At 40.1% G+C, this 24,188-nt stretch overlaps 1 protein-coding gene across 1 annotated transcript in view; it reads left to right on the top strand.

The window, feature by feature from the left end:
• Positions 1–24,188, top strand: part of LOC130361076 (ATP-binding cassette sub-family G member 8-like) — a 49,406-nt gene that overhangs the window by 15,176 nt on the left and 10,042 nt on the right. The window contains exons 3-8 of the mRNA XM_056563641.1: positions 14,205–14,309; positions 18,542–18,692; positions 20,524–20,762; positions 21,500–21,632; positions 22,349–22,618; positions 23,403–23,562. Of these exons, the coding sequence (XP_056419616.1) occupies positions 14,205–14,309; positions 18,542–18,692; positions 20,524–20,762; positions 21,500–21,632; positions 22,349–22,618; positions 23,403–23,562 (1,058 nt within the window). The remainder of the gene's footprint in view (positions 1–14,204; positions 14,310–18,541; positions 18,693–20,523; positions 20,763–21,499; positions 21,633–22,348; positions 22,619–23,402; positions 23,563–24,188) is intronic.

The following is a 24,188-nucleotide window of genomic DNA, read 5'->3' as shown; positions in this document are numbered from 1 at the left end:
CTTTATCACTTTATTTAGTTAAAGGAGTAGTCCGGCGCGCAATTTTTTCATTTTATCCCGTCCGGGCTGCAAAATAAAAGAAAACACACTTTCTCTTACCTGCCAACGAGCCCCCGGAGCTCCGGTACACTCTGGTACACTCCGGTACAGGTGTTCGGTCCCCGGGCTGTATTCTTCTTACTTCCTGTTAGCCCGGCACGTCACACGGAGCTTCAGCCTATCACTGGCCGCAGCAATGTCCCGCTTCGGCCAGTGATAGGCTGAAGCTCCGTGTGACGTGATGGGCTAACAGGAAGAAAGAAGAATACAGCCCGGGGACCGAACACCTGTACCGGAGTGTACCGGAGCTCCGGGGGCTCGTTGGCAGGTAAGAGAAAGTGTGTTTTCTTTTATTTTGCAGCCCGGACGGGATAAAATGAAAAAAGTGCGCGCCGGAGTTCTCCTTTAAATCATCTTTTTTTGTGTTCTCTGTTGCTTTTTTTTTTCACTCTGATTTTGCACCACTTGCACGAAGACCATGACATTTTTGTTAATACTGCAGAACCTTCCCCACAGCTATGAAAATCACAGCAACCATCCATGAAAATACAAAAAAAAAAAAATAAGACTTAGGAGTCTGCCGGAGAATAGAAGAGAAGCAAGCATACAACCCTGAGGGAAAAGACACCCTCATTAAATTCTATGGTTTTATGTACCAGAATTATTTATTATTATTATTTATTTATTTACTGAAGGAAATCTGGAAACTAGAAGTTTTTTGTTTTTATTTAAATTGTTGGATAACCCTTACTGCTTCCATAGGAATTAAGAGGGTAAGTAGCAGTAAGTGTGACAACCACTTTTGTAAAAGCAGAAGTTTCAGCAGTTTTCTGGTCTGAAGTGTTCAGGCATGTGTTAACAAAATGACAAGGAAGAAATAACCTTTTCCCTAATGGCTTTCTTGGAGTGTTTCTGTAGCGCCAGCATTGCAGTGTAGGTCAGTGTTTCTCGAACCGTCAGGTAGGGGAGGACACTGTCGTGCTGTAAGAAGCAATAAAAAAAAAATTCAATACAATACATGGAAATCTCTATGTAGTGTCCCATTGCTTCTTAAGTTTTTGACAAGGCCCCATAGTGCTTAAGGTCTTCATCTCAAAGAAGGAGTTCATTATTTATGTCAGAGAGAAGAATGCTGAACAAGGATCTCTCTGTAATTCACTAATTTCTCCATTTGGCATCCAGTCAGCATTTGCGCTCCTTGACATCTCATTGCTATGTCATGAGAAGCTTTCCTGCATACGTTCTTTCAGGTATTGTGTTGCAAAATTGTGTAAGTAAATAAAAGGCTACATATTGTACATGAGTAGTGCACCAAAATAGTAAATACCACAAAAAATCCACCTCACACAACACGTCGGACACTCAGCAAACAATAGTAAAGTCCTGTTTATGTGTAATACCTATATGTGTAGTCCTGTTTGTGCATGATACCTGTACAGTATATGTGTACAGTCCTTTTTATGAATTATACCTGTAAGACATAGGAGAAGCAGTCCTGGAATTGTTCCTTTTTTAACTGGGATCCATTCACATAAACTTCACCAAGCAATGTTCCTTTATGTCCTATTCTTCCTGAAATTGCATCCAGAAGAGTCGTCTTTCCAGATCCTAAATGCAACATGTTACAGGTTTTGTTATTACTATGATAGCACCTTACAGCAGAATAATTCCCTGAAAGCACTGCCAAAATTGTCTAGGAATGGGATAGGGAAATTCTCCAAATTCTCCAGATCTCCATCTGATCAGGAGTAGTGTTGGGTGCGAATATTTGCATTTCGAATTTTTATCGCAAATTCCTATGCATAGCTTTTATAATGTGTATACATGCATAGCAGTTGTGTATATGTGAATAGCATTTATAGTGTGTATACGTGCATAGTATTTATAGTGTGTATACGTGCATAGTATTTATAGTGTGTATACGTGCATGGCATTTATAGTGTGTATACGTGCATAGTATTTATAGTGTGTATACGTGCATGGCATTTATAGTGTGTATACGTGCATAGCATTTATGGTGTGTATACGTGCATAGTATTTATAGTGTGTATACGTGCATAGCATTTATAGTGTGTATACGTGCATAGCATTTATAGTGTGTATACGTGCATAGCATTTATGGTGTGTATACGTGCATGGCATTTATAGTGTGTATACGTGCATAGCATTTATGGTGTGTATACGTGCATGGCATTTATAGTGTGTATACGTGCATAGTATTTATAGTGTGTATACGTGCATAGTATTTATAGTGTGTATACGTGCATGGCATTTATAGTGTGTATACGCGCATAGCATTTATAGTGTGTATACGTGCATAGTATTTATAGTGTGTATACGTGCATGGCATTTATAGTGTGTATACGTGCATAGCATTTATAGTGTGTATACGTGCATGGCATTTATAGTGTGTATACATGCATGGCATTTATAGTGTGTATACATGCATGGCATTTATAGTGTGTATACGTGCATAGCATTTATAGTGTGTATACGTGCATGGCATTTATAGTGTGTATACGTGCATAGCATTTATAGTGTGTATACGTGCATAGCATTTATAGTGTGTATACGTGCATAGCATTTATGGTGTGTATACGTGCATGGCATTTATAGTGTGTATACGTGCATAGCATTTATAGTGTGTATACGTGCATAGCATTTATAGTGTGTATACGTGCATAGCATTTATAGTGTGTATACGTGCATAGCATTTATAGTGCGTATACGTGCATAGCATTTATAGTGTGTATACGTGCATAGCATTTATAGTGTGTATACGTGCATAGCATTTATAGTGTGTATACGTGCATAGCATTTATAGTGTGTATACGTGCATGGCATTTATGGTGTGTATACGTGCATGGCATTTATAGTGTGTATACGTGCATAGCATTTATAGTGTGTATACGTGCATAGCATTTATAGTGTGTATACGTGCATAGCATTTATAGTGTGTATACGTGCATGGCATTTATAGTGTGTATACGTGCATAGCATTTATAGTGTGTATACGTGCATAGCATTTATAGTGTGTATACCTTTAGAGCATTTATAACTTGTATGTTCATAGCATTTATAGTGTGTATATGTGCATAGCATTTATACTGTGTATACGTCCATAGCATTTATACCTTGCATATATTTATGGCATTCTGTGCATACGATTATAGAATTTGTACAGTACATACCTGTAAAAGCGTTTGAAGTGTACATTCATAGCATTTATGCTGTGCACACATTTATAGTTTTAATACCATGCACACATTCTTAGTATTTGTACAGTATTTGTATATTTATTGAATGCATACATTCATAGCGTCTGTGATGTGTGTGTGTGTCATAGCTTTAAAGGGGAACTCCGGTGGAAAACGTTTTTTTCTTTAAATAAACTGGTGCCAGAAAGTTGAACAGATTTGTAAATTACTTCTATTCAAAAATCTTAATACTTCCAGTACTTATTAGCTGCTGAATACTTCAGAGGAAACTCTTCTTTTTTGGAACACCGAGCTCTCTGCTGACATCACAAGCATAGTATTCTCTCCTGACATCTCTGTCCATAACAGCATATGTTTGCTATGGGGATTTTCTCCTACTCTGTACAGTTCTTAAAGTGGACAGAGATGTCAGCAGAGAGCACTGTGCTCGTGATTCAGCAGAGAGCTCTGTGTTCCAAAAAGAAAATAATTTCCTCTGTAGTATTCAGCAGCTAATAAGTACTGGAAGGATTGAGATTTTTTAATAGAAGTACTTTTTCAAATCTGTGGAAAAAAAGTTTTTTTTGTCCAGACCTCCAGGAGAATAAATACTATAATCCAATACAATAATAAAAGATTGTGCTTCAATTATGATTAACTATAGTAAGTTTGACCTCAGGGAATATATAATTGTGAGCTGCACATATTCCTCTTTCTTTTCTAATTTACAAATCTGTTTAACTTTCTGGCACCAGTTGATTTAAAAAAAGTTTTCCACCGGAGTACCCCTTTAACGCTGTGTATACGCCTATGCATTGTGTTGTACATGCATTCGTAGTTTTTGTGCTGTTTATGCATTCATGGTGTTCTGTGCATGGCATTGTGGTGGGCAGGCGTGGCATTTGTGTCATGCGTGTTTCATGGCATTTGTACCATCCATGCTTAATCAAGTTTCAATGTGCACGTTTCATGGATTTATACCATGCAGATGTTCATAACATTTATTCATTGCATACATTTCATAGTGTTTATGTCGTGACAAGCATGCACTTCATGCATTCGCTGCAATGTTTTGACATGTATATGGGAAAATAGAGTTGTACTAGGCATTCACAACGATAGTTTGGACCATGTATACTTTGCGATAGTCTGTACTGTGCATACGCTGCGGTGGTCTGTAACATCCATAGGTTATGACATGGTTGTACTAAGCATATGCCTTGAAAGAGCTTTACGCTCGATAATTGGAACCATGGAACTTTACGGGCGATAATTGGAACCATGCATACACTTACACAGAGATTGTATCATACATATGCTACAAAACAGTTTGTAACATGAACACGCTATGAGGCATACATTCCAATTAAGGTTGTACCATGCATACGCATATTTAAGGAGGTGTATACCTCTCATGCCTGCCACATTTGCAGGGGGATGCACTGCGCAGTTATTGGTACTGAAACGTCTTCAGAGCAATAACATCACGATACATAGGTGGTGGTAGACCCGTCATACCACGCACGTCTGCAGGGGGATGCACTGTGCCGTTATTTGTTACTTACATTACTTACAGGTTTTTAGAGCAATAACATCTTGTCACATAGGTGGTTGTATACCCATCTTACTTGCCATGTCTGCAAGGGGATGCACTACTCCAGTTATTGTTGCTGTCATGTCTTCAGAGCAATAACATCTGGTCACATAGGTGGTTGTATACCCATCTTACTTGCCATGTCTGCAAGGGGATGCACTACTCCAGTTATTGTTGCTGTCATGTCTTCAGAGCAATAACATCTGGTCACATAGGTGGTTGTATACCCATCTTACTTGCCATGTCTGCAGGGGGATGCACTACTCCAGTTATTGTTGCTGTCATGTCTTCAGAGCAATAACCTAGTGACACACAGGTGGTGTTTACCTGCCACGGCTGCAGGGGATGCACTGCGCAGTAATTGTAATTGACGATTCTTCAGAGCAATAACATCTTGACACATAGGCAGTTGTATACCCGTCATGCCTACCATGTCTGCAAGGGCAGTGCAGCGCAGCTGTTGTTACTGACACATTTTTCAGAGCAATAAAATCTCTACACATAGGCGGTTGTATACCTTTCATGCCTGCCACATCTGCAGGGGGATACACTGTGCAGTTATTTGTTACTGACACGTCTTCAGAGCAATAACATCACAACACACAGGCGGCTTTTAAGAAGTACAATGGCTTCGCAAAGACCTGTCTCATCTACAGGCACGATGGTAACTAAAAAGTCTGGCACCTTACAGGCACACTGGTTATGCAATGGTCTGTCACCCGTACAGGCATGATGTTTATGCTTAGATCTGTTTCCTCTACAGGCACAATGGTTTGCAAAGACCTGTTACATCTATGGCCGCGGTGGTTATGCATAGAACAATTATGTCTTTAGGCACGGCTATTACTTAGGACCTGTCTGATCGACAGGCATAGATTTGGTTACAAAAAGACTTGTCTTGTTTTCAGGTGAACTAGCTGTATAATGAACTGTTAAGTTTACAGGTAAGTTTGGTTTCCAGAAAGCGGGTATATCTACACGGAAACTGACTGCGCCAAGATCTGTCTGGGGCACAGGAAAGGTTCCTTCCACCGGGCTTGGTTCTCAGTAGCGTGAGTATTCCTTTTCTTCTGAAGAACATAATGAGGTGTCTTTGCTATGTTTATTTTTAAGTTTTCAGGTGGTTGCTTCTTTCATATTTTACTCCTGAACGGTGTCAGATTGGCATGACTTCCATGCATATAGTTATTGGTTAGAGGGTTACAATTTTATGTGCTTGTCGCTTGTTTTGATTCATTGTTTGGTTTTGTGTAAGACCTGTCACGTCTACAGGTTAAATTGTAATTCCACAGGTCACGCCATCAGGCTGACGTCATAACTAGTATGTATCTACTTAGAGGGTCAGATGATGATATACATGGGCTTGTAGGTTTTATTGTCACAGGTCCTCACATACCATTTACCTAATCATTTTCTTTTTGCCCTTTTTTGGCAGGTATAGGTGATATTATGTATGTGCCTGACAGGCATTCATTTTCTCTACTGCTGAGCTTGCCACTGGCAAATTTGACAAACATGTTTATACGTTAGGATGTCAATGTGATCCGGTCCCATTGACAGGTTTTTCTTTTCAGTAGGTGCGACACCAACTGTTTTTATAGCACCAGGTGCAGGCTCACGTATTCAAAATTTGGCTAGTTGGTACTCGTGCTGTCATGTAAGTTTATTTACAGTCTATGGAATCAGATGTCTAATGCTTTCATATGTTTGGTATGGTATGATTATAACCTTGTTTCCATCCTACTTGGTTTGCATTTTGTGCCCTCAGATGCGGTTTATGGCACATTTCAACCGCTATGGTGGGGTCAACAATCAATCATACAGGTAGGTATGCAATGTATACAGCCATGAGCACAAGTTTTAAGCCTGTTAAGGCTGTATTTGTGCCAGGGACATGGGTATTTAAACATCCCCTGTACCTCAAGGTGGGGCTATATAAGGCCTCCTTCACCTCTCTGTCTTTCTCTCTCTCTGTCTTTTGTAACTTCTATGTCTATGCAATCCAGTCAGAGCGGTAGATCATAGGTTGTTATGGTCTCTCATGTACAGGTTCACAATTTGTGCTATCTTTAACCATTAAATGCAATTACCAGTTAAGGAGCTTGTTAATACTATTTGTAGCATAGAGATAGTCTAGGCTTGTTTCAGAACAGGATCCAGATTTATTCTCTTGTGTGTTAAGGACTGATGGGCTCCTGATTGATCAATGATCTCAGTGATCGGTGCTCGTGTACTGAGCCTTCACAAGACCCGATCAATCGTGGAACCGGGCCACACAAATGACTGCTGGATCGCTTGTGTAGCTCTAAATGTCTTCATTGCCTGCCCACATTCCATATTCACTTAGGGGGACATGCGGTTGATTACCATGATTTTCCTGGCCGCACAAAAGATCCAATCGGCCAACGAACAAGCATTTTCCGATCACCCCCCCCCCCCCCCTTTTACACGGACCAGCTGATAATCGGCCCATTCACAAAGGTCTTTGACAAGGGGAGGTTAGGCTCTTTGATGCATTGGGTTTTAAAGGTAGAATAACAATTGAATATTTTCTATTGGTTTATTTTTTCTTTTCCATCGAGAAAGATTCTGAAATATATATATTAAAGGGAATGTTTTCCACTCACCAGAGTTTCCTAAAATTGCCATGATCTGACCACTCTCCATGCGAAAGGAAACGTCTCTTAAAATTTGCCTTGTCCATTTTTTGTAATAAGATTGTATATCCCACCAAGGTCCGACCCGTTCACTAAGGAGAGAACAAACATCATTATTAGTACAAAATAAACTCTTAATAGACTTAATAAACTCATTATAGTTGAAGCATATAGGCGAGACGTTTAGAACATTTCCGCCCTTTCTAGAAGTTCAAAAATAAATGACATTACAAAATACAAATTCTGGCTTGCCAGACATAACCAGTCACATGACATGCTAACACACAACTAATAACTTCTCCTCTCTTAGTTTTTAAACGTCCCTCATGGATTCAGTTCACCTAAACAACATTTTAGTTTGTATTGATCCTGAGTTAGGCAAGTTTCACACCAGCACATTTTTTGCATCCTTTAATATGACCAAAACTCTTGGCCCAACTGATTGTCTGATGATCCTAACTGGCAGATGTTTCGCCTCGACTCCACTTGTTGGTCTGCTTGTATTCCTATGTGCCTTGGCTGAGTTCTGACCTTTTTGGCTTGTTTCCTGGCTTCTCTTCTGCCTGCCGTCCTGTGCCTTGTAGTTCATCTGGTCTGACCCTTGCCTGCCTTTGACTACTACTTCTACCTACACTTTGTACCTCTGCTCTTTTCTGGTTTTGACTCTGGTCTGTCTGACTTTGTTTTGTTTGTTAGTGTGTCAGTTTGCTGTTACCTGTTTTGTGTCCTGAACTGTTCCCTAACATTTGTACTGTGTTTGTACTGTGTACTGTATTATTTTGACATTGCTACACCCTGCACATATCCAGAGTAGGAATCGTTGACAAGTTGAGGCTCTGTCGCTTAGGGCAGAACGTCAAGTAGGTTAGGAGAGTGGCTGTGGGTGAGCTTAAGGCAGCACTTATCCCTGTCCATCGTGACACCTGTATTTGCTGTGTGTCTGATATAACTTGACCTGCTGTGACCTGACCCTGCCTTGGCCTGATGCCGTTTGTACCGTGTTGCCAACTTGGTTTTGACTTGGTTTGTCCCTGGTTAACCATTTATTTGTTGATTTTGCAGACATTTTGCCTGTATGTTGCTAACCTGGCCTTTATGACTTTTTTGACTCTTTGTGCACTTAGAGAGTGTAGGGACTGTCATCCAGTTGGGGCCTACCGATAAGGGCAGATCATCCAAGTAGGTAGAGACAGTGGTTGGAGAAAGATTCAGGTCTGCCTTATCCCTACCCCAGACATGGCAATTACCTTTAAGTCAAGTAGATATTAGGGTCAGCATTTTATCTAATTTTTCTAAACAAGTTTTTCCAAACAGATTAAAAATAGCAGACAGAAAGAACAGGCAAAGTCCAACATTCTGTCAACCAAGATAAACTGGGTTATATGTTAGGAATTACTGTAACAATATAAACATATTGCACATAAGAGGCCTATGCTGAAGGCTTGTGGTAACTGTACAAACATACTTGGACACAGGCCTAATACTAGATATCAGTGACACATCCATACAAACAAAGCAGAGATCAAAGTCCAGTTTATACAGAAGTTTACTGCAGTAGAAAGATAAAGAGAGAAAGAACTCCAACCCCAGATGGCATTAAATTATTAAACCCCAGATAAAAGAGACATGATTGATACAATAAAATACTAGAGGGGTGCTGTAAAATACATTTTAATATAATTTCATTGCTTACAGATACAGTCACTCAAAGGAAATCTGTCATGCTGAAACAGTCCAGTCTGCAGGCATCATGTTATAGAGCAGAATTAGCTGAGTAGATTCATAGATAGCTTTGTGCATGAGGTTTCGAGGATAATTTGTCATTTATTCATGTAAATCCTGGGCTGTAGCTCCCATAAAGCATGTGGGGTGATTGCTTCAGGCTCGCTGCTGCAAGGGGGCACAGCGGTCAGGACTGGACTGGCCCTGGCCACTGCACAGGAGCAGGGAGTCCAACACACATTACTGGCTTTTAGCCTCTGGGGTGGGGGGAATTACCTACATACTCAGGCTTCTAGCTTATTGATTGGCGGAGAATTACCTACCCACCAACATACTGGGGCTTCTACCTAATTTCGAGATTTGCCTACTTACCTACATACATTCTGGGGGCTTCCTGTTGATATGGCTAAATAGTCAAGTGGGTCCTACTTTGTCTAAGTGTGTATACACAGAGAGGTGTCAATCACTAAGTAGGACCACCCATTTGGCTACTTAGCCCGGAATGACCAGCAGGAAAAAATCACCCTGATTGCTTAAATCTTTTCATGTATTGCCTTATACTGATGCACTAGAAAGTAGGTTACATAATGGTGATAATGCAGACAAGACATGGGATAACAGTGTAAGGGTGGGTTCACATTGTGTTTTTGTTTCAATTTAAAGTATATGTTTTACACAAAAAAAACATATACATTAACAAATATTAAAAATGAATGTTCCTGTATGCTAAACAATAGAATCTATTTCCCATTAACTCACATTATAAAAAAAATGGATTGTAAATTATACAGGTTTTTTTGTCGTGTAGTTGACTCTATTGTTATATAGAGCTAAAATAAACGTGCTGTAACTGAAACAGTGACAAAAAAGCAGTGTGACCCCATCCTAAATGACATTATTTATTTCACATATTCATTGGCTTGATTTAAATAAAATGGCAGAATTCAAAAAGATCGCTTCACTAGGGCTTTCATTACCCTTACACCATGTTCACACGTCCAGAATATCCGAGTGGAATTCTGCATTGGAATTCCGCCAGAGATTCCGCAGCAGCAGAGTCGCATTGTATTAAATTGGATTCTGCTGTGCTCACGGCAGACATTCTGTGTCCACAGAAAGAATGAACCTATACATTCTTTCTGCGGAATCTGCACGGAATGCATTGCCATCTATGAAACGGCCCATTAAAAAAAAGATCTTGACAGAAACGTAGACAGTTCAAACGTCCAGAATGTCCGCATGGAGAATCTATGTGCGGACATGCCCCAGACTGCGGGCGCTAGGAGCGCCCGCAGTCTGGGGCATGTCGGCACATAGATTCTCCATAAGGACATTCTGGACGTTTGAACTGTCTACGTTTCTGTCAGGATCTTTTTTTTATTTTTTATTAACAGGATAGGCAGGCAGCTGAGGAAGGCTCCCACGCCGAAAAGCGTCCTTGTACTACACTATGGCATGATAAATCTTTACTGCGCGTCACTGGTGAGTGCTGGGTATCATCTTTCTTCTGTCCTGGTAATACAGGCCAATGGGCCACAGGCAGCCAACAAGGTGTCTGTCCCGTCATGCACTCAGATGTGTCCTGTCTATCCCATAATAGACCTCGGTTAAAATTAACATTACATTATTGAAATATAAATTATTACTACGATTCTGTTAAAAGCTCCTCGATTTGTTGACTTTTGAGTTCCACCTGAAGTTGCCTTGGCAGGGAAGACCAAATGGTTTCCCCTACCCCTGCATTACACAGTTCCCCCATTGGATGGAACTACAAACTACGTCTGGTTGAAAAGTATGCAATGAATATAGGTAGTAATGAAAGACAATGCTGCTTTATATGAGGCCATTTCCTTATACGTAAGTACTGTATAGGTATCCTCTTACCTGACTGTATAGGAGATATTACGTACACTTATACTGCAGCTGGACCCTTGTTGCGCAATCATTGTACTCGACTCTTCGCCGTCGTCCATCGTTCTGTCGCGTTGTAGAAGTTAAGTGATTCTCCTTGATGTGTCTAGATGTTACTAGTCATCTGTAACAAGTAGAAGGTATAACGTTTACAGATGGTGGATGTTATCTGACATGCCACCCAATGACGGTGCCACCTACCCACTCACCCGGATCTATACATAAAATTACTATTCGCCTGCAGTAACTTGAGGCTTGTTCTGCATGTGTCCTCCTCTGCAGTTGTCTTTATCTTCCATAAACTGAGCCGGCTGGGAAATGTTATGGTGTTATCTGATAATACTTTAGACTTTTACACTGGATCTAAATAGACAAAGCGATTTATTAGGGGACATTACGTTGGTGAGGGAGTGTGTTACTATAATAGAGCTGGGATGAACTTTTAGTGTCTACCTGTACAGCTGTCAGAGTAAAGAGGTTCTGCAGAGGAAGCTGAGCTTAGACCTGAAGGTCCATATTATATTTATGGGCCAGTTATAGTGGACTGTGTGTCACATTGCTGGTACCCAAGATGGACGAGAGCAGCGGCATCGAATTAGTGAAAAGACCAAGGCGTTTTCCTTCTGTAAGAGTAAGTACATAGTTATCAGTATGTAATGTATCGATCATTATACAATATATATGTATATATATATATATATATATATATATATATATATATGTTTAGAACAAATATAGTTTATACAGAAATATTTTGGACAATAAGAAAAAAATGCATCTAACAAATTAAGTATCTATTATGTCACTGTTATTTGTAAAAACTTTTGACATGTCGTTCAGTGTAGATCGCACCGAATCTTAGTACTGAGACCCGATGCAATCGTGAGTTATAACCTTGAAAGTACACATCAGAACGCTCTACTGCTTGGCAGGCCACCAAATTGGACACAGTCACTCCATAATTGTCTATGGGGAATGACTTGAGTTTGAGTGACATTCAGGGAGTAAGACACGCTGCAGCATCGCAGAAGGTCTCAGGACGATTTAAACGTTTGACATGTTTGAATGACATCTCAAAAGTTTTTACAAATTACTGTGCCTTTGTTATTAATTATTATTAATAATACTAATTTATTAATAATAAATTATGTTATTAAAATTACAGCATACCAACTATATTGTTTTATTATTAATACAAAATGGAATAATAATTATGAATTGCATTCTGACGTCAGGACCATGATTATAAAGAGATGTAAGATGCATGTGCATGCTAACGGGGCGGGCATTGAAAGGATAGCTGTTGGCTTCTTAAGCATTTGACTGAGAGCTACTGAAGATGTATGGCCACCATTAATAAAAAGAAATCCTGCAGCAACTGTTACATGTGTTATAAGAAAGGAATTTTATGTGTGTATATATTTATATATATATATATATATATATATATATATATCTTTTTTATAGTATATATATATATATATATATATATATATATATAATTTTTTTTTCTTTTTAACACTTCAAAATCAATACTGTATATACAGGCCTCTTCAGTTTGATATAAAATATTGTATTCTATTATTTTGGATTGTGTTATAAAGACGATGAAATCTTAGTGAGAGGTGTAAAATAATTATTACTATTATTATTATTACTCTTATTATTTATTTTTAGTTTATTATATTTTGTTTTGCTGGTGATAAATGCTACAATTCAGTAATAGACTATAATAACCTGTAACACATGTATAGTATCAGACAAGAAACCTCTGGTGAACCTACATGTCCCGGCATTTCATGCCTTACATAGGACATACTCAGCTGTTGTAACTGAAGTCGAACATATTGGGGCATAAAGCTAAACCGGCCATGAACATAATCATTTTCACATAAAAATATATATATTGAGATGTTTAACTAAAATCTATATATATAAAACTCAATGTGTGTATGTATGTATGTATGTACAATATGTGTGTATGTTCCAGCATCACCTCCAAACGGCTAAAGATATTAACATGAAACTTGGCCACATGTTACTTATATGTCAACAACAAACATAGGATAGGTGATTTAACCCTTACTCACCCCCATTTGCCAGGGTCAGGGTTTTTGTTTAAAGTCCCATACAAGTCAATGGGAAATACATGTTACTGCATAACTTCCAAACGGCTGGAGATATTTTGATAATACTTGGTCACATGTTACTTATATGTCAACTTAAAATATAGAATAGTTAATTTAACCCTTAACTAACCCCATTTGTGACGATCAGGGTTTTTGTTTAAAGTCACATGCAAATCAATGGGAAATGTATATTCCTACATAACTTCCGTACGGCTGGAGATATTTCAATACCTGGTACACATATTACAGGTCGGGATAGGAGGTCGGGATAGGAGGTCCGGATAGGAGGTCGAGATAGGAGGACGGGATAGGAGGAGGGGATAGGAGGACGGGATAGGAGGTCGGGATAGGAGGTCGAGATAGGAGGTTGGGAAAGGTGGTCAGGATGGGATAGGAGGTCAGGATAGGAGGTCGAGATAGGAGGACGGGAAAGGTGGATGGGATGGGAGGTCGGGATAGGAGGTCGAGATAGGAGGTCGAGATAGGAGGTTGAGATAGGAGGACAGGAAAGGTGGACGGGATAGGAGGTCGATATAGGAGGACGGGAAAGGTGGACGGGATAGGAGGTCAAGATAGGAGGACGGGATAGGAGGTCGAGATAGGAGGATGACATAGGAGGTCGGGATAGGTGGTTGTTATAGGAGGACGGAATAGGAGGTCGAGGTAGGAGGACGAGATAGGAGGTGGAGATAGGAGGACGGGATAGGAGGATGGGATAGGAGGTCGGGAAATGGGGTTGGGATATGACAACATTATATGAGGACAGGATATAAAGTCAAAAGCTTCCTCCTTTGTTTATTTTCCTCCCCAACAAGGAATAGGAAGGAAAAACAGGGCAATGCTGGGTACTCAGTTAGTAATAATAATAATCCATGTATTGATTTATGAATTTATTATGTGTGTATTCTGATATCATCTGATTCCCTAATAAACCACATACATGACTCTTTTTCAGTCGGATGTTAAAGATGATCTATTTGTTCCTGAAGAAGACAACAGCTTGTATTTTACATACTCAGGGCCAGCAAATGTCCTGGAAGTTAAAGATCTATGTTACCAGGTAAACCTATACTGATAACTGTAACATACAGTAACTGCAGAATGGGCACATAATGTACGCTTTATGGCAGTATATATTTCATATGTAGAACAGAACAAAGCACTCTACCATGCTTCTTTACATTTGCTCTTTTCCCCTCTATGGGCACACCACAGGTACATCATGGTTTATGTCAGAACGCCATTTTGCTGGATTTGCAATGTATAGACACAACATAGCCTAACATGTCATCTCATTGAAAATAAAACCACTTTATTCATGACTTTTGGCATAAATGGAGAATGCAATGTAGTGCTGCATCCGTCATGTGATGGAAACTACGGGACTAGAGAACCTCATTACTAGGTGTTGTTGGGGATCTGTTGAAAGAATAGTGATGTACAAGGGTGTTGCCAGTGGGGGCCAATGGGGCCAATAGCCCCGGGTCTCGAGACCACTGCTGCTCACTGTTTTAAAGCGGTCGCAGTGCAATAGCGCAGGGGCCCCTTTAAGACAGTGAGTCTGCGGCCGGCCGGCCCAGGTCTGCCGAAGAACATCGCGCAAGCGACGTTCCTCTGCCAACTGGCGCAGGAGGACGTCGGTAACGTCACTCGTCAGGCTGCCGCCGGAGAAAAGAAGCGCTAGCAGGTGAGTGTGTCTGTGCATCTGTGTTTATGTGTGTTTCTGTCTGTCTGTGACTGGGGGGGACTATGCTACCTAAAGTGGGGAAACTGCTACCTAATGTGGGGAATCTATGCTACCTAATATGGGGAAACTGCTACCTAATGTGGGGAATATATGCTACCTAATGTGGGGTAACTGCTATCTAATGTTGGGAAATTGCTACCTAATGTGGGGAAACTATGCTACCTAATGTGGGGAAACCGGTACCTAATGTGGGGAATCTATGCTACCTAATATGAGGAAACAGCTACCTAATTTGGGGAATCTATGCTACCTAATGTGGGGAAACTGCTACCTAATGTGGGGAAACTATGCTTCCTAATGTGGGGAAACTGCTACCCTATGCGGGGAATCTATGCTACCTAATATGGGGAAACTGCTACCTACTGTGGGGAATCTATGCTACCTAATGTGGGGAAACTATGCTGCCTACCTAATGTGGAGGAACTATGCTGCCTAAATTGACCCATATGTTAAAGGGGTGGGGTAGAGGTGTTGGCCACACCACAATCCCACCGCCATCTTATGTCCCTCTGTAGATGTAGGAAAACTACATCTCTCAGCATGCCCAGACTGGGCTTGCTGGGAGTTGTAGTTTTGCAACATCTAGGGTCACCTTGGTTGTAAAAAAACCACTGCATTGAAAGGCTTCCAAGACAGTGTTCCACAACTAGGGTGCCTCCAGGTGTTGCAAAACTTCAACTCCCAGCATGCCTAGACAGCCAAAGGCTGTTTGAGCATGCTGAGAGTTATAGATTTGCAACAGCTGAAGGCACCCAGGTTGGGAAACACTCACTTAGTGTCATACTAGGCTACCTAACATATCTACATACATGCCTACCTAGCTGCCTAATTACATACCTGACTACCTACCTACTTACCTAAAAAAAAAAACTTGCTACCTAACTACCTGGCTAGTTACTCACATACCTGACTATTTGGCTATCTACGTGCCCATTTTTACTGAGTGGGACACCAAGGGGGCATTTTTTAGTGTGAATGCTTGTAGATGGGGAGATTATGTAGAGGAGCGCTCTGGCACTGGAAAAATGCAGAGTCTAACATGTTTGTCCTGCAGATGCCGAAGAGATGAAGTTTTGGCTGGAAGAAGCCGTCATGTTGGTCTGATCTGAATGGAGAAGAAAAGGAAAGAGGACGCCGCCGATTAGAAAAGACGCCATCCCTAGATGTAATTTTATGTCTACGTACACATGTGCATATTTTCTGCAGCAGATTTGCTTTAGTAGATTTTGCTGCCCACTACCTCTATATGGAACCTGTGTATAATCACTTATATGGTATACAGAGCCCGTGTATAGCTGGTATATACCTCTATATAGTCCTGTATATAATAACTTGTATGTTATACATATCCTGTGTACAGCTGGTATCTACCTTTGTATGGTGACTGTATTTGGGAATCTAGTCTTTTGTATAGTTTATTTTATTCAGTAACAAATATTGTGTTATTAGTCAGTGGCAATGGTGGTGGTGGTGGTCATTGTATGGCGGTATTATTTGTTCCTACTGGTAACACACAAAACTATCAGTGTGCACGTGTTTTATTTGTTTGGAGATGCTGAGAATTTCAGTTTTTTGTACTGGTATTATTGGTAATATTGGTCTTAGTTTTGGTTAGATATGGTCACTAACAGTATGTCGGTAATATGTATGGTGATAATTCTCCTTGTATACTGGTATACTGTGCACGCTTGGGTGTGAATGAAGCCATGGTTAGGTGTTTGACTGGGATGTGGTTAAGGGCATGACTGGGGTGTGGTTAGGGGCATGGGCTATGGGCTCTAGCCCCCGTTCTTTTGCAGACCTGGCAACGCCCCTGGTGATGTATATGTTGTGCAAGTATGACAGACGTCAACAAAGAAAATCTAAAACCTACCAGAAACTGGCTGGGAGATATATATCATATATATAGATGTGATATAGAGGTTATATACAGTGGGGCAAAAAAGCATTTACTCAGCCACCAATTGTGCAAGATCTCCCACTTAAAAAGATGAGAGGGCTGTAATTTTCATCATAGGTATACCTCAACTATGAGAGACATAATGAGAAAAAAAATCCATAAAATCACATTGTCTGATTTTTAAAGAATTTATTTGCAAGTTACGGTGGAAAATAAGTGTTAGGTTACCTACAAACAAGCAAGATTTATGGATCTCACAGACTCTTAAATTCTTTTTTAAGAGTCTCCTCTGTCCTCCACTTGTTACCTGTATTAATGGCACCTGTTTGAACTTGTTATCAGTATAAAAGACTCCTATCCACAACCTCAAACAGTCACACTCCAAACTCCACTATGGCCAAGACCAAAGGGCTGTCGAAGGACACCAGAAACAAAATTGTAGACCTGCACCAGGCTGGGAAGACTGAATCTGCAATAGGCAAGCAGCTTGGTGTGAAGAAATCAACTGTGGGAGCAATTATTAGAACATGGAAGACAATCTCCCTCAATCTGGGGCTCCACGCAAGATCTCACCCCATGGTGTCAAAATGATCTGAAGAACGGTGAGATAAAATTCCAGAACCACACAGGGGGACCTAGTGAATGACCTGCAGAGAGCTAGGACCAAAGTAACAAAGGTTACCATCAGTAACACACTACGCCGCCAGGGACTCAAATCATGCAGTGCCAGACGTGTCCCCCTGCTTAAGCCAGTACATGTCTGGGCCCGTCTGAAGTTTGCTAGAGAGCATTTGGATGATCCAGAAGAGCATTGGGAGAATGTCATATGGTCAGATGAAACCAAAGTAGAACTTTTTGGTAAAAACTCAACTTGTCGTGTTTGGAGGAGAAAGAATGCTGAGTTCCATCCAAAGAACACCATACCTACTGTGAAGCACAGGATGGTGGAAACATCATGCCTTGGGGCTGTTTTTCTGCTAAGGGACCAGGATGACTGATCAGTGTAAAGGAAAGATAGAATGGGGCCATGTATCGTGAGATTTTGAGTGAAAACCTCCTTCCATCAGCAAGGGCATTGAAGATGAAACGTGGCTGGGTCTTTCAGGATGACAATGATCCCAAACACACCACCCGGGCAATGAAGGAGTGGCTTCATAAGAAGCATTTCAAGGTCCTGGAGTGGTCTACCCACTCTTCAGATCTCAACCCCATGGAAAATCTTTGGAGGAAGTTGAAAGTCCATGTTGCCCAGCGACAGCCCCAAAACATCACTGCTCTAGAGGAGATCTGCATGGAGGAATGGGCCAAAATACCAGCAACAGTGTGTGAAAACCTTGAGAAGACTTGCAGAAAACGTTTAACCTCTGTCATTGCCAACAAAGGGTATATAACAAAATACCTATTTTCCACCACAATTTGCAAATAAAGTCTTTAAAAATCAGACAATGTGATTTTATGGATTTTTTTCTAATTATGTCTCTCATAGTTGAGGTATACCTATGATGAAAATTACAGGCCTCTCATCTTTTTAAGTGAGAGAACTTGCACAATTGGTGGCTGACTAAATACTTTTTTGCCCCACTGTGTGGATATAATTTCTTTACTCTAATGAAAAAATGATTAAATATTATTATCATTTTCTAAGGTCAATTTAAATGCTCAAATTCCATGGTATGAGAAGTTGGCAGAGTTTAAAATGCCCTGGGAATGGAATAAAGGTTCCCAGACATCAGCAATGACCAACCTGAACCTGAAAGTCACCAGTGGACAAATGTTGGCAGTCATTGGAAACTCAGGTAGGTTGTTTGACTTAACCCCTTAACGACCCGGGGTTTGTCCGTTTTTGCATTTCCGATTTTTCCTCCTTACCTTTAAAAAATCATAACTCTTTCGATTTTTCATCTAAAAATCCATATGATGGCTTATTTTTTGCGCCACCAATTCTACTTTGTAATGACGTCAGTAATTTTACCCAAAAATTTATGGCACAAACAGAATAAAAATCAATGTGAGACAAAATTTAAAAAAAAACGCCATTTTGTAACTTTTGGGGGCTTCCGTTTCTACACAGTACATTTTTTCAGTAAAAATGACACCTCTTTATTCTGTAGGTCCATACGATTAAAATGATACCCTACTTATGTAGGTTTGATTTTGTCTTACTTCTGGAAAAAAATCAAAACTACATGCAGGAAAATTTATACGTTTAAAATTGTCATATTCTGACCCCGATAACTTTTTTATTTTTCTGCTTATGGGGCGGTATGAGGGCTCATTTTTTGCGCCGTGATCTGAAGTTTTTAGCGGTACCATTTTTGCATTGATAGGACTTATTGATAAAAAGTGACCAAAAATGCACTATTTTGGACTTTGGAATTTTTTTGCGCGTACCACATTGACCGTGTGGTTTAATTATGATATATTTTATAATTTGGACATTTCCGTTTGCGGCGATACCACATATATTCATTTTAATTTTAATTTACAGGTTTTTTTTAAATGGGAAAAGGGGGGCGATTCAAACTTTTATTAGGGAAGGGGTTAAATGCTCTTTATTCACTTTTTTTTAAAACTTTTTCTTTGCAGTGTTATAGCTCCCATAGGGGGCTATAACACTGCACATACTGATATTTTACATTGATCAATGGTTTCTCATAGGAAACCATTGATCAATGATTCTGCCGCTTGACTGCTCATGCCTGGATCTCAGGCACTGAGCAGTCATGCGGCAATCGGACCCCAGGAGGCAAGGTAAGGGACCCTCCTGCTGTGTCACAGCTGTTCGGGATGCCGCGATTTTGCCACGGACACCCGAACAGCCCCCTGAGCTAACCGGCAATGATTTACTTTCACTTTAGACACGGCGTTCAAATGCCAGGAGCGGACTCATGACATACCGGTACGTCATGGGTCCTTAAGGGGTTAAAATAGAATCCAATAGCCAGCACCCTGTAAAACCTTCCTTATTGACCAGACATTAAAAGAAGTAGCTCTTGGGCATACAGCAGTTCCCTAAGTAAGACATCAATACAAGTTTTTGGGAGGGGGCATGGTGGCCGTCACGCCCCCTCACATAGGCTTGCATTTAGGGGGAGGGGCATTACATCATGAGGTAGCAGGGCGTGATGTCACAAAACACCGTCCCCTGTATCGCCCGTCATCAGTCGCGGAGCAAACATAGGGGATAAGATGTCTAGGGGCAGAGTACCCCTTTAACACTGTGTTTACACGTGGCATTTAGCGCACCAATTTTATCACTATTTTCCAAAATCGCACCATTGGCATAGTGGTGGTGCAGTTGTGCAAATTGAGTTAAAATGATACTATTGTTAAAACAATTTTGGAAAATAGCTATGAAGTTGCACCAATACCGCAATGCACTAAGGACCAGAAGGGGCTTAAAACTGTTAGCTTCAGCTGTCATGTGTAAACATCTGTTTCTCTGATGTCCCTAATAAGGATCGGATTGTAACAACATGGTGGATCTGGAGCCTTTTTCTATGATCTTTCGAGAGAACAATAGTTTGAAATATGGAGTCCAATAATTGCCTGATTTTGTTGTTGTGGAATTTATACAGGATTAATATTGCATATGAACTGAAATGTCCTCCAATCTATTGTCTGTAGGCTGTGGAAGGACAACATTACTAGACATTATTACATGTAAAGATGAAGGAGGGAAGAAAATGTCCGGTCAGATCCTTATTAATGGGAAGGTGACAACCAAGCAGCTGGTGAAGATGAGTGTGGCTCATGTGCGGCAAGATGATCAACTATTACCCCATCTCACCGTCCGGGAGACATTGTCCTTCATCGCCAAACTTCGACTTCCAAGATCGTATTCAGAACAGCAGAGACAAAAACGGGTAAATGTGAAATGAAAATGTGGTAGATATTAGATAGATAAAAGGTATGAGAGATAGATAGATAGATAGATGCATAGTAACATAGTTCATAAGGGTGAAAAAAGATCAAAGTCCATCAAATTCAACCTATATCCCTAATGAGTCCCTACTGAGTTGATCCAGAGGAAGGCAAAAACCCTCATACTAGAGGAAAAAATTCCTCTATATGGCATTAGAATAAATACCTGATAGACACATATTAGATAGATATGATATAGATAAAGAGATAAATAAATAGATGTGATATAGATAGATAGATAGATATGAGATAGATAAAAAGAGAGAGAAAATAGATGGATAAATATAATAAATATATGAGATAGATAGATACAGTATGAAATAGACAGATAGATATTAAATAGATAGATGTTAGTTAGATAGATAGATAGATAGACAGACAGATAGATATGAGATAGATATTAGATTGATAGATAGGAGATAGATATGAGATATATAGATAGGAGATAGATAGATAGATACAAGATAGATAGATATGAGCTAGATAGATAGATAAATATTAAGTAGATGTTAGATAGACAGACAGATAGATAGATTTGAGATAGATATGAGATAGATAGATAGATATGAGAGATAGATAGATAGACAGATAGATAGAATATTTATCAGAAATCCTCTAATTAAACAGATTTTTCAATAGAGATTTTTATTCATTTTAATAAAATAAAAAAAATTTAAAGGTAGAAGACGTCATAGCAGAACTTCGGTTGCGACAATGTGCAAACACCAAAGTAGGAAATCAGTACACGCGGGGAGTATCTGGTGGAGAAAGGAGAAGAGTGAGCATTGCCGTACAACTTCTGTGGAATCCTGGTAAGAAGCCTTAAAGCCTCCTTTATATAATAGAAATATAATACTGATCATAAAGTAAGATTAATTCCCAAAATACCCTACCCGTTCTATGATCGGCCTTGTTGAATGGTGTGTTATCATTACAGGGTATGCCACTGCTGAGAGCAGTTATCACCTGTAATCTGTGAGGGAATCTGACAGGTGTTCAATCTCCCTGCAGCACCCCCACAGGGGAAATTAAGTATTACACTATTCCCATGTACACCAGACAATCCCATAAAGGGGGCGGTATATTTTTTATCACTTGTAAATGTTGTAAACAAAATATGCACTTTTTAAAGACAAAACCAAGGAGGACCATGGAGGAGATTTATCAAAATTTGTCCAGAGGAAAAGTTGCTGAGTTGCCCATAGCAACCACTCAGATCGCTTCTTTCATTATGCAAAGACCTTTTCGAAAATGAAAGAAGCGATCTGATTGGTTTCTATGGGCAAGTCAGCAACTTTTCCTCTAGACAGGTTTTGATAAATCTCCCCCATCTATGTCCTTTACGTCAACCAAAGTGTAGTATCATTTCTGTTTATTCACTGGTTTCTATGTTATACATTTTATCAGTGTTTCCCAACCAGGGTGCCTCCAGCTGTTTCAAATCTACAACTCGTAGCATGCCCGGACCGCCGAAGGCTGCATTCTATAGGCTTGTCTTATTTCTCTCTACACATCTTCCTCTGTGCAGGCATTCTGATATTGGATGAACCCACCTCTGGCCTGGATAGCTTTACAGCACATAATCTTGTGATAACCTTGTCTCGACTGGCTCGGGGAAACCGATTGGTTCTACTATCTATCCACCAGCCTAGATCGGACATATTCCAGCTCTTCAATCTAGTTCTTCTTTTGTCATCTGGAGCCACTATCTACTCCGGAACAGCAAAAGACATGGTTCAGTACTTCTCTTCTATAGGGTACCCATGTCCTCGATATAGTAACCCTGCTGATTTTTATGGTAAGTCGGTATACTTATACTTATATGGTAAATATATATGGTTTTTATATGTTTTTGTTTTTTGTCTAAAGTCCCATGCAAGTCTATGAGACTTCCGGTACATTTCCTGATCACGTTACTCTCGAGCTGCCGAGATTGCCCAGGACTTTTGAACATCCTACCAACTGTCTGGCAGGCAGTTGCAGAGAGTAGTTAGTGTGGGGGGTAGGATATGAGGACGGGATAAGATCTCTGGATATGAGGACGGGATATGGGGACGGGATATGAGGACAGATATAAAGACTTGATATGAGGCCGGGATATGAGGGCAATATATATGGTCAGGCTATGAGGTCAGGGTATAAGGTCTGGATATGAGTTCTGGATATGAGGACAGGATATTAAGACAGGATATGAGGTCTGGATATAAGGTCCGGCTATGAGGACAGAGAATTAGGACAGGATATGAGGTCTGGATATGTGATCGGGAAATTAGGTTGGGATGTGAGGACGGAATGGTAGGTCGATATGTGATGTCAGGATGAAAGGACAGGATATGAGGTTGGGATATGAGATCAGGAAGTTAGGTCGGGATATGAGGACATGATGGGAGGTCGATATGTCAGGATGAGCTGTGAGGTCAGAATTTGAGGACGGAATATGAAATTGGGATATGAGGTCTGGATATCAGTAAGGGAAATGAGGTTGGGATATGAGGTTGAGTTATGAGAGCGGTATATGAGGAGGGCATATGGGGTCGGGATGTACGGATGGGATATGAACAATTTACTGTCCTTTTTACCAGTTGATCTGACCAGTGTCAACTATCGAAGCAAAGAGGAAGAAACAGAAACATTGGAGAGGACCAGGTCCCTAGCAGAGATTTTCATGGCAAAAGTGAAAGATTTTGATGATTTCCTTTGGAAAGTTGATGGGAATGGAGAACTTCAATCTAGTGAGACTTGGTACGTGTCTATAAACTAGATGGCATACATGATGGTTTGGGGTTTTATTTACATATCTTGCAAAAATAGATTCAATAATCACTAGTGCATAAAAAGAATCCCAAATAAATATATTTATAGAGCTTTTCAGTTTTATGACTTGTATAGTTCTATTTATTTCTTAGTAAGTTAGTTTATATTCAACATGATGACTATGGGAACTTAAAGGCCTGCTGAACAATTCCTTCTCGACTGGGAGTCACCTTGGTGGTCAGATCTTGAATCGCCAGAAGGTGCACAAATATGCTACAGTGGCCACTACAGGAGCAATATAGAACTACACATTTCAAATTCAAACACATATAGCAAATAGCATGGTAAATAGTAATTCCAAGTTTACCAAAGTAGGAGCCGCACTTGCTTCTAAAGTGGGTTCCCATACGTTGCAGTATTCTTTTGGTATATTATATTAAAGGGTTTCTCCACCATAAGGTACCTGGCAGGCAGTAATGGACATGCTTAGGAAGGATCTGCGCTTGTCTTGGAGCTAAATGGCCATGTTGGGAGATTACCATAACACTGTGACTAGCTTTTTGTGAACTTGTATTTCCTGTTTGACTTATGTTTTTTTTACTACAAATCCCACA

The sequence above is a fragment of the Hyla sarda genome, chromosome 3 (assembly GCF_029499605.1).
Source record: "Hyla sarda isolate aHylSar1 chromosome 3, aHylSar1.hap1, whole genome shotgun sequence".
In the NCBI taxonomy this organism is placed as follows: domain Eukaryota; kingdom Metazoa; phylum Chordata; class Amphibia; order Anura; family Hylidae; genus Hyla; species Hyla sarda.
Note: the sequence above shows the minus strand (reverse complement) of the source record. Positions and strands in the feature narration are given on the sequence as shown.